The 12120-nt window shown below is 36.9% G+C and overlaps 1 protein-coding gene across 1 annotated transcript in view; it reads left to right on the top strand.

Moving 5' to 3' along the window:
- CEPT1 (choline/ethanolamine phosphotransferase 1) overlaps positions 1 to 12120 on the top strand; it is a 50287-nt gene that overhangs the window by 16564 nt on the left and 21603 nt on the right. The window contains exon 3 of the mRNA XM_006865927.1: positions 2620 to 2761. Coding sequence (XP_006865989.1) covers positions 2620 to 2761 — 142 coding nt within the window. The remainder of the gene's footprint in view (positions 1 to 2619; positions 2762 to 12120) is intronic.

Below are 12120 nucleotides of genomic sequence, written 5' to 3'. Positions count from 1 at the left end.
GCAGGTTAATGAGTCTTCTCCAGGCCAGCAATAAAGAGGAAAGCTCCCAAAGAGATGTATTGACACAGTGACAAAACAATGGGCTAAAACATAATTGTGAGGATGACATGGGACTGAGCAGTGTTTTTCGTTCTGTTGTACATAGGGTCACTGTGAGTTGGGACTGACTTGATGGTACCTAACAACATCATCTGATAATATGCTTAGATACAAAAGACTAAAAACAAAGTACACAAAAGTGCTAGCAGTAGATGAGCTAACTGTCCTTAAGTCATATGTCTTTACTTGCACTGTTGGCATTTTGTTAATTTGTGAAATTTTCTGTGAATTAAATGAAGTTTGCAGACAAGATCATCAGTTTTACATTCAACAAATCATGCAATTTGTTTCATCTCAATGATTGTAGTCTCCATGTAACCATAGTTATCCCATTTCCTCCTTGTCATTGCGCCTACCTTCCCATCCCTTCTCAACTTTGTCCTTAGGTAAATGTTGGCAAGTTTTAAAAGTAATATTTTTATATATTTTAGAGGGTAAGAAGATTTTGAGACTAAATGGCAGTTTCTAATTAGTATTCCTGACAGATTTCTCACTGTCTACTAAATTTTGTTCCTCAGTTGGTTTCTTTTCTTTTGGCATGCTATTTAAAATATCTAAAAAGAATCTAGCAAGACCGCATGATAGTTTTACTTCCTGACTTTATATGTAGGTGCTTGTTAAAATCATGGTTTTAATATCCAAGTTACCTGCTTGCTTAGAGCGGTAGCAGCTAAACTCAAGTCAAGAAACTCTAAAACATCCAATGAGTAAATGCTAGCACACTATCTTGAAAGACTGTTATCCTTTAACAGATGACTTTAGAATGACAGGTGTCCTATTTTTTTATTTTAAGGGACAGTCATATTTGTACAACAATTTGCATTTCAAGTCAAACTTTTATTAAGTCACCCATAATGGTGTATCTGCTGGAGCCCTGGTGTGGCACTGTAGGTTAATGCGCTGGACTGCAAAGTCAGGTTGGTCCCCAAGGTCAGTGGTTCAAGCTCACTAGCTGCTCCTCAGAAACCCTATATAGGGTCACTATGGGTCGAGAATGACTTGATGGCACTTAACAACAACAACAAAACAACTCTCCTCCCAAGACTAAGAGTCAATGGGAATACACATTCTGATTGGTGACTACGTTCATCACCGATAAGGGGACATGAGGGAAAAACAACAGTGAAGCTGTGGGCTAAGACCTACAACATTCAACAGACTCCTGTGAACCTGGGTGGAGACCTGGTTGACCAGCAGTGTGGCAAGACCTGGGGACTCTTGAGCCCAGAGTCAGTGACATAGCCACAGAGGACTAGAGTGGAGAGTGAAGCATCCAGCTGATAAGAAGAGAGGGCATAGACTTAAGAACACCCTCACTTGCATTTAATACCCACTTGACCTGGCTTCAATGACTGATGATCAGAGCTCAACCAGAAGAATAAAGAAAAGGAAAAAAAAAAAGAGTCATCTGATACAATTTGATGAACTTGACCTACACCTATGGATGCAGTAGTTCAAAATAGGGAACAAATCTTTACAGCAAGGATCATTCCCACCCCCTCCATACACAGAGTAGACAGGGATGGGCAACTTGGACATTAGCTACCCAAAGTGGTGGGGGAGGGGGCTACAAAGGCAAGAAGTGACTGGCTTACAAGCTCTCAAGAGGGAGCCTAGATGTAGAGGGCATGGGGAAAGGTAGAATCTCCATTGAGTAGTATCCAATATGTCTAGGCAGAGCTGATGAAATACGGATAGGTCTCTTGTGACACAGTAATGAAAATAATGAATTATTGTTATCAAGACTGATTGTGAGGATTGGAAATGTAAAGGTAGAGTTTTTGTAGCAAGGAGGGGAGTGATGAACTTTGCAGTCTAGGTGCGGAGGTCTCTGGGACCATCAAGGGAGAAGAGCGGAGAGCGGGACCCTACCCAGAGAAACAGTGATGCCTGAGATGGAGGCAGAGACGATGACATGGAGAGATGGAGCTGCTGGGGACTTTAGACCCAGAGAGGGAGAAGGGACTGTGTGGTGGCGGGGGGGCAGGCTTGTAAGGTATACCCTTTGGTTGGTTGATGATGCATAGAGGGAATTGTAACCATGGCAATGAAGCGATATACACTAGGATGAATGTAAAACTAATGTTCTCCCATGTAAACTATCCCATAATTCACAATAAAACATTAAAAAAACTATCAGTCTGAAGCAAGTAGGTCACTTTATGGATTGATTATCCATGTCCTTTGTTTTTCTTTCCTTCTAGCTTCTGTGTCTTTTAACTTTTATTTCTCATTATTGCCACTCTCACTAAGTTTGGAAATACTCCAAAAATTCTCTAATAGTTTTAGTTTCTTTCAAGGACTTTGGTTCCACTAAATGGTTTAATGGAAAAAAAAAAATTAATATGGGATAGAAAGGTAGTGTCAGGATTATATCTAACTTTCCTATTATTATAATACCTGAGAGCTGATGGTATATTCATAGCATATTTCGTTGTTTGCCTCATCTAACATCTTTTCCAGCTTAGTTAAGGGTTGTTATTTAGATTGTTCTGTTTCATTGTGATCTTTTTTCTGCAGTCTTTGTGGTTCTTGGAACTTGTATTGCGGTGCAGCTGGGGACAAACCCTGATTGGATGTTTTTTTGTTGTTTTGCTGGGACATTCATGTTCTATTGTGCACATTGGCAAACATATGTTTCTGGAACCTTGCGATTTGGAATGTAAGTAGCACTTAATTATGATTTTATTTTCTAGTCTTAATATGTTAAATGTTGCTTGTAGGTATTTGAGTACTTAAGACTGATCAAATTATTAAATTAGCTTAATAAATGAGATAATATTTAGCTCATTTTTAATAGCTAGTACCTAATAATTTTTGCCTTATGCCCCTCTATCATACCTTTTAAAAGGAAATGTCAGAACCTGCCAGCCAGCCCATATTTTTAAAGCAGTTTGAAAAGCAATAGCCCCGCCTTACTCATTTCTATTTCTCTCTCTCTCTCTCTCAATAAAATTTATCCTTTCTTTTCCCTGCTATCATTCACTTTAATTCCATTTTATTTTTAACATATAAAAATGCATTTTCAGCAAAGATGGGATAATTTCTAAGAGGAAAGAGCAACTTACATCTTTAAATCTCATGACCTATACTATATGCTGATGGTGCTATAGGATAAACACTGACCTGCTAACTGCAAGGTCAGCAGTTCAAACCCACCAGCCATTCCATGGAGAAAGATGAAGCTTACTGCTCCCATAAAGATTTATAACTTCTCTGTAGGGTCTCTATAAGTTGAAATCACTTCAAAGGTAGTTTATTTTGAGTGAGTGTACTAAGTTTTAAGGAGTTCTGGTAGCATAGTGGTTACGAATTGGGCTGTGAACCGCAAGGTCAGCAGTTCGAAACTACCAGCTGCTCCGCAGGAGAAAGACGAGGCTTTCTGCTCCCATAAAGATTTACAGCCTCGGAAACCCTGTACAGGGTCGCTATGGGTCGGAACTGACTCCACGGCACATAACAGCAACAACAATACTAAGTTTTATTATTTTCACATTGTTTTATTTATCTAAAAAATATATTCGAGGGGACTTCACAAAGTTCACGGAAAATTTCCATTATCTTTTAATTCCATTTTCCACAAACTTTTGAAGCCATCTCATATATATAAGCCCTTGATAATCCAATTGGTATGTGTATACTATATAGATTATTATTGCCAGTGAAATGCCTGAGATTTTCAAAAATGAAATACAGACTCATTTCTACTCATTTCTTTGAATAGTTTCTACCTGGTGATCAGAACTTTTACATGAATACTCATTAGTAAACCAGTCTAGGAACAAGGTTAAGGGTGGTACTTACCAACTGGTATTTAATTCAGTATTACAGTCCTGTTTCCACTGCTCACATTTTTCTTTCCGTTTTCCTTTCTTAATAGTGTAGCATTCAAAGAGAAAGACTTGAGAAAACAATCTGTCTACTTCATGAAATGTCAAAATTAAAATCTCTATGGCAAATGGCAGGGGAACATCTTGACCTACTCTCCAGTGAAGATGACTCATGAATTGATTTTTTAATTTTAGTTCTCAAATAAGCCTAAAGGAGCCCTGGTTGCCCCGGTGGTTTAAGTGTTGATCCCACAAAGTCAGTGGTTTAAAGCCATCAGTCACTCAGTGGGAAAAATGTGAGGTAGTCTGCTTCCGTACAGATTGACAACCTCACAAACTCTATGGAGCATGTCTACTATGCCCGATAGGGTCATTGTGAGTCAGGGTCTACTCCAGCAGTGGGTTGGCTTTGGTTTAATAATCTGTTTTCTAGGCCTTGAAAAATCAGAATGCATAAAATTCAGCTGTTTATTACAAGCTCGGTTCAGCTAACTTTGACTAAACTTACATAGAATTTAAGATGCCCTTATAGCAGTAATTGATTAATTATTAATATTTTGAATGTTAGCTGCTTAAAAGGCATGTCTTAGAATATTTTTAAAGTAAAAGGAGTTAGAGAATCTGTTTTAAGGCACATCTTAATGTAGTTTTCTTACATTATCGATGTTCAGAAAATACTGAAGATTTCTGATACCAGAACAAAAAAGCATAATTGAGAATATATAAAGATTTTTTTCCTCAGTCTGCCATGGTTTTACAGTCTTGGTCTACACTGATAAAACCACAAACTGTAATGGTCTTCTAAGGACAGACTTATTATAAGATCATTTGGTTTGCCCTAATTCAGTTTTTGTTTTCAGTGATGTTAATTTTTTTAAATAGTAGAATGTAAGGAGCTCTGGTAGAGTAGTGGTTACGAATCGGGCTGTGAGCCGCAAGGTCAGCAGTACGAAACTACCAGCATTCCGTGGGAGAAAGATGAGGTGGTCTACTCCTGTAAAAATTTACAGCCTCGGAAACCCTGTATAGGGTCACTATGAGTCGGAACCGACTCCACGGCACATAACAACAACATAATATCTGAGCTTCACATAGTTTATACTTCATTGATTATTATCTTATCAGTTAACTTGTAAGCCCTTATTTTGAAAGCTTCTTCATTATACAGCCTTAATTCATTGTGTCTCAAATAAAGCAGCACCAGTCATATGGATAGGAATTGAAAGAAGAAGAGAGAATTCAACCATGGAAATAGGGGAAGAGTAAATAGACAGTGTTTTCAAGAATAATTTGATATCACAATTTCTATTTGCCAGTCTTAGAATTTTCTTCCTCGTGTGTTTCCGTTGATGAGTTGTGTTTTTGGAGAACTGCAAGCAGTTCCATATGGTTGCATCATAAGGTGCCTGCAGTGAAATGGCAGGAGAAAAGACTGGAGGAGATCCAGATCTGACATGCTCTGCCAAGAAATTTGGCCTTTCATCCTGATTCTTTAGGGAATCTTTTATAGGTCATTAAAAAAAAAAAAAAAAAAAAAAAAGACAAAAATTCCTTTTGAAAATCAATTTGGCAACACTACGGAGGATGAATTAAAGTAGACTGTGACAAGCAAGGAGACCCAATAGGAAGGTGAAGAGTGATGGAGCCTGATCTAAACAGTGGCATTGTTATTGGTGAGAAATGGGAAGGTTGGAGAGAGAGAGAGAGAGAGACAAAGGAACTATAGGACATAGTCTGTATTCAGATGTGCAGAGTGAATCAGAGCATGGCATGGAGTAACTCCCAGCTTTCTGGCTAGGATGGAAAGTGGAGAAAGGCACTATAAGAAGGATATATTCTAAGAGAGAGTTGTATTTAGGTCCTGTCTCAAAGAGGTTTTAGGCATTCAAATGGAGTGAAAATAGAATTTAAAAATTACTGAAATTAACAACTAGGGTAGGAACTTTGCATACCAGGATTAAAGATAAAAATTTTTTAAAAATAATTCTGCATGTTGTCAAGACTCAAAATGACAGAAAAGTGTACATTGGATTTGGCAGTATAAGGTCACCCAGAGTAGCTTCAGTACAGTGGTTAGGTAGGAGCTAGATTATGAATGGTGAATAAATCAATAGAGATAGTACAGGTTAGAGAAGAGAGTAGGGGTTCAAAGGATGAAGGGTTTTGTATTTTATAGAGAGAAGAAATCCAGAAGAGAAGACATTGCAGATATCTGAAAACCAGTGTGTTGTTTATGTAATAACATTGCTGCCGATGCTGGATCAACAGACTTCTAGGGTAACTGGTCTATAACTGAAGATGATCTTCTACTGAGACTGGAGAAATAATGAGGCCAATTTAAGTTTAACATCTACATTTAAATTAAGTCAGTATTATAAGAAGTTGGTTTTGATTTGGGAAAGTTATTTTAATTTTTGAAATACTGCATTTATATTAAGTCAATTTTGATATTTTATCATTAAAAGCAGATTACAGAATTCATGGAAATATCCTGCTAATGCTTTACATTTAAGGGGGAAATTACCAAAATACCAGTGCAGCGGAAGCTGAAATTGCCCTTTTCCTAGAGCAATTAGAATAGGCAACTGTATAATAGCTTAAATATTGATGTGATGGAATACAAATTGAAATCTTTCAACACCCTGATGCAGTACTGAAGGCACTCTCTCATCAATGCCAAAAAATTTGGAAGACAGCTAGCTGGCCAATGTATTGGAAGAGATCCATGTTTGTGCCCACTCCAAAAAAGAAGTAACACAGTGGAATTAAAAAAACAGCTGCAACAGTACATTGACAGAGAACTGTCAGAGGTTTGAGTCTGATTCAGAAGAGGACGTGGAATGAGGGATGTCATTGCTTACATCAGGTGGATCTTGGCTAAAAGCAAGAGCTTTTGCTTGTGTGGATCATGACAAGCTATGGACAACATTGCAGAGACTGAGTATTCCAGAACGCTTAATTGTACTCATGAGGAGCCTGTATGTAGACCAAGAGGCAGTTGTTCATACAGAACAAGGGAACATTGAATGGTTTAAAATCAGGAAAGGTGTGTGCCTGCATTGTATTCTTTTACCATATTTATGCAGTCTGTATGCTGAGCACATAATCCAAGAAGATGGATTATATGAAGAAGAACATGACCTCAGGATTGGAGGACAGACAACCTCCAATTAACAACCTGCCATATGCAGATGATACAACCTTGTTTGCTGAAAGCGCAGAGGATTTAAAATACTTATACTGCTAAAAATCAAAGACCATAGCCTTCAGTATGGGTTGCACCTCAATGTAAAGAAAAAAAAAATCTTCACCATTTGACCAATAAATGACATCATGATAAATGGAGAAAAGACTGAAGTTGTTAACGAAGTTATTTTGCTTGATTAGCCATCAACACTCATGATGGAAACAGCAGTCAAGAAATCAAACGACTTAACTGCATTAGATAAATCTGCTGCACAAGACCTCATTAAAAGCAAAGTGTAAGAGCAAAGATGTCAGTTTGAGAGGACAAAGGTGCACCTGACTCAAGCCATGGTATTTTCCATAGCCTCGTATGCATGTGAAAGTTGGACAATGAATAAGGAAGGCAGTAGAAGAATTGATGCATTTGAAGTACCAGGATCTGCCAAAGCAACAAACAGGTATTTGTTGGAAGAAGTACAGCCAGATGCTCCTTGGAAGCCAGGATGATGAGACTTCATCTCTCATGCTTGGTATATATTATCAGTATTGTCTAGTCACTGGAGAAAGACATCATGCTAAAGTGGAAGGTCAGGAAAAAGAGAAAGCCCTCCTATTAGATGGGTTGGCACCGTGGCAGCAGCAGTGGGCTCAATTGTAACAACAATTGAATTTGGTGTAGAACCCAGTGGTGTTTCATTCTGTTGTGCATAGGGTCACTATGACTTGGTACCAACTGGATGGCACCTAATAACAACATCAGTTGAAGTTAAGTTTGTATGTGTGGAGGAGAAGTCCAAATTTTATTTCACTTAATTAGGGAGGAACAAGTTCAACGTTCAAATGTAGTTTGACTAAAGACAGTGATAGTGAAAACAGCAACAGCACTAGGTAGGTTAGGAATTTTGTTTTAAAATGTTTTTGTTTTAATTTGATTTGTTTACACATGAGTTACAGAATCATGCAGATTTCTCTTTTATATATAAATAAGTTCAGATTGCTTTGCTGGTTTTGTTGTTGGCTGCTGTCAAATTGGCCCTTAACTCATTTTGACCCCATGCATAACAGAATGCTGGCTAGCCCACACCATCCCCTGATGGTTACAGATTGGACTGTTGTGATCCTTAAGGTTATGATTGCCTGGTTTTTAGAGCAGATTGGCAGGCCTCCACTGACAGATAGGTGCTACTGTGCTGAGGCAAACTGGTTGAGAATCAAGCCCGAGTCTCCAACACGGAACGTGAGAATTCTACCATGGAACCACCAGTGCCTCTGTTAATAACTTTAAAATATAGCATGTTTGTCAAATAAGAGAGTTTAATATACAGGACAAAAATTAGACACAATAACTTTCATCACTAAATATTTTTATTCAAAGTAGAAGTCTAACTTTGTGAGAAAGAAAATATGCTTGATATACATTTTCCCAGACATTCAGAGCTATATTTTCCAACACTTTGTACTGATCACAGCTAAAAAATGCTTGACATAGAGAATTCTAGTACCTGTTATAACTGAACAGATCCTTAACAGGATCTTAACAGTGCTTCTGGATGACCAAATAGGGATATGGCAGAGATGAATAGAACTCATTGGGACACTTCCAGATCCAACTTAGCCCTTTAGGATTTTTACTGGCTTGGATATGAACAAATGGGGAGGGAAATGGAGTTAGAAGGTAGTATTTCATGAAATGATTAGGTCGGTGAAAGAAGATAAGAATTATAAGGTGAAGTTCATTTGTAAAACATTCTGAAAAATCTTTATGGATCACACTTAATGAAAGCGTTCATGTTTTTCTTTTAAGGCCTACACTTCTAGGTATTTTTAAAGATGCAATTTTAAATATATGTATGGAATCATTTTTATAAATGCTTAGATACCCTAAACAGTCTTTACTAAAGCTATAAATAAAATAATCTTTTAAGTTATCCTCTCAGAAAAAAATGTTGCAATATATTGAACTCAAGTTCAAGTGTAATAACTACTTTGTCTTATGTATGTGGCTTGGGCAAAGCTTATCACTTTCATGGGCCTTACTTCCTAATTTGCAAAATAAGAGTTAGGAATTAGATAATCTCTGAGGTTCCTTTGGTAAAGCTTGTGAGCCTACTATTGATTTTGCAGTTATTTCCCGTGTACTATTACTTCTCATTATAGCAGGCAGAGTGTATAGATATTTACTTCTATTCAATTTTTAATTTTACATTTACATTCATTAAAAACCCTGCCACTAACAGTTTATTTCTTTGTAAGTAACTTCTATAATAACTTGCCACTTTATCTTTTCTATTGTTAAATAGAAAGTTAATAGCCAATATATTCCTTTGGGAGTCTGACAAATTTGGTTCATGTCCTTATGCAAGGTCAGAAAATGCAGACCCGGGGCAGGCAAGTCAGTTCTGCCTCACAGCAAACCTATTGGACAGAGTAGATTCCAAGGCTTTATGGAAGCACACTGTCACACTTTCTCCTATGGAGAGGTTGGTGGTCCGCCTCTCTTTTGGTTAACAGCTGAGCACTTTATCCACCAGGGCTTCTGTTTTGTTTTTTTGGTTTTTTAATGTTTATAGGTTGTTGTTGTTAAGTGCCATTGAGTTGGTTCCGACCCATAGTGACCCTATATAGGGTTTCCAAGGAGTGACTGGTGAACTTGAACTGCTGACTTTGCAGTTCAAACGGCCTTGTTGCAGTCTGGCGCATTAACCCACAGCGCCACACCAGTAGTAACCTCTAAAAATGTAATTATTTGAAGACCACCTACTAATTAAAACTGTCTATTAATATACAAATGGACTTCAAAAAGTTCATGGAAATATTTTATTATATTTTTACTTCAATTTTCCACAAATTTTTTTAAGTCTCCTCATGTAATTCACTTTCTCTTTGGAAACTTCCTGTTGAATATATGTGTAGGATCACATCTTTACATGGCTAAAATTTATGACGTGAGTTATTAAATGACAGATACTTTCCTTTAAATACTTAATTACCTAATATGTATTTTTCTTATAGAAGTGATTCATTCATTTGCCCATTTAATTTTATTTATTTAATTTTTTTGCCCATTTGATTTTATTTAATTGTTATAGATTCTATCCATAATGCAATCAACTCAGTTATTTATGTTAATGTAAAGCCTAGATTGCAATTTAGGATCTCTGATTGTTGTTGTTAAGTTGTTGTTAAGTGCCGTCGAGTCGGTTCCGACCCATAGCGACCCTGTACAGGGTTTCCGAGAATCAAGTAAAATTACTGTTAAGTGCTATGGAGAGTAGAACTTCTTCATACAGTTTACATGAAAGCTGAAATCTTTCTGGGAGCAGATCACCCAAGTTTTTCCTCCCATCGAGCCACTGGTAAGTTTGAACCACCAACCTTTTGGTTTGTAGCCAAATGTTTAACCTTTGCACCACCAGGGCTCCTATAGCTGATTCCTTTGTTCTTAAATTTGATTCATGTTGTTTTTATTTGAAGCCTGTCTGATAGTGTTACCTTTTTCTGTCACTGTCTATGTTACACTTCTCTAGTAATAATCCAATCTGTTGTTGTTGTGAAGTGCCACTGAGTAGGTTCTGACTCAAAGCGATCAAGTGTAGGGTTTCCGAAGAGCAGCTAGTCAGTTTGAACCACTGACTTTGCAGTTGAAACTGACCTTGAGGTCGAGTGCTTATCCTATGGTGCCACACCAGAACTCCAATCCAGTCTAGTAGAAAGTTATAATGCTGATATGGAATTAAGGGAAGGGAAAGGAAGAAGGAAATGGTTCTGAACTGGAGATTTTCAGGAACTGACAAAAAGATGGACGGTTTGACTTTAATTCTATCCAAAAAAAAAGTCACTCTTTAACTAGATTCTTTCCCATTTGTGCATATCTGTGGCAATTTAACTGAGATAGCTAAAGTAAGACTGATGAGATTTGGGACATTGAGTGGGGTGCTATAAGATATATGATTTTTCAAACACATAAATGACTGTACATTGGATTTGGGGGAAGCATTCCTACCCCCAGGGTAGTATGGATTTAAGGGACCTATTGTCACAGACGGTATTTATAAAGTAATTTTTTTTGCCAACGCTCTTTGGTGACTGAGAGTTGACTATGATTTTAGTGCAAGTGTTTACAACTTTATTTACAAGTCATTTATTTAGTCTGTTTCAGTCTTAATTTTTAAATGTTTCTACTACTTTGATTTGGGTATGAAATACACTTGTATGTATAAAGATACCAATAGTTCTGTATGAATTGTATCATTAAAAATTTAAATGACTTTATAAGGAGAATGGTACCTTTTATTCTATTTGCTGTTTTAGTAGGGTTCTTTAGCAAAAGCTCTGAGTAAAATTATTTTGAAATGTTTGTTTCCCTATGCATAGATTTGATGTTACAGAGTCCCAGATCTTAATTGTAATATGCCAGCTTCTCACAGGAACCCTGGGTCCTTGGTTCTGGAACTTGACGGTAACTGCTAGAATATTCATGCTGCCAATGAACAATGGCGTGAACTCAATAAAGACAGCACCTTTGTCATGCACAGAATAACTTCAAAAATCAAAAATCTTCCTGTTGATATTTCACAAAGAGGTCATTAGAAAATAATTATTTTTAACACATAATAGGGCAATAAAAATCCACCCTATTAAACAAATTTTTGAAAAGTACTACTTCTGAGGATTTGATGGTACAAATGATTGTTCTTCCCATTTATCTACTTACTGTACTTAATATCATTTTTGCTCTTTGTAATATATTTTACAACAAATTCCTTTCCACCATTAAGTAAAATGTTCCTGGTATATATATTTTGAAAATAATGAAAGCAAGCAGAGTTTTCCTTAGATAACAAGTTGAGAGGATTCAGTTCTGCTTCTTCTTTTAACTTTTGTAGTCTATCCTGTAAGCAATTTAGTGCTTGTTTCTCTGCTTGCATTATCAATGAATTGGGTTTGAAAGCTGATTAATGCTACAAGCTATTTTCATTTCCATTTGTTTTATTTATTGTTCTCC

Source organism: Chrysochloris asiatica, unplaced genomic scaffold, assembly GCF_000296735.1.
Source record: "Chrysochloris asiatica unplaced genomic scaffold, ChrAsi1.0 scaffold00085, whole genome shotgun sequence".
NCBI lineage: Eukaryota > Metazoa > Chordata > Mammalia > Afrosoricida > Chrysochloridae > Chrysochloris > Chrysochloris asiatica.
This window is presented reverse-complemented; position numbering and strand designations above follow the sequence as displayed.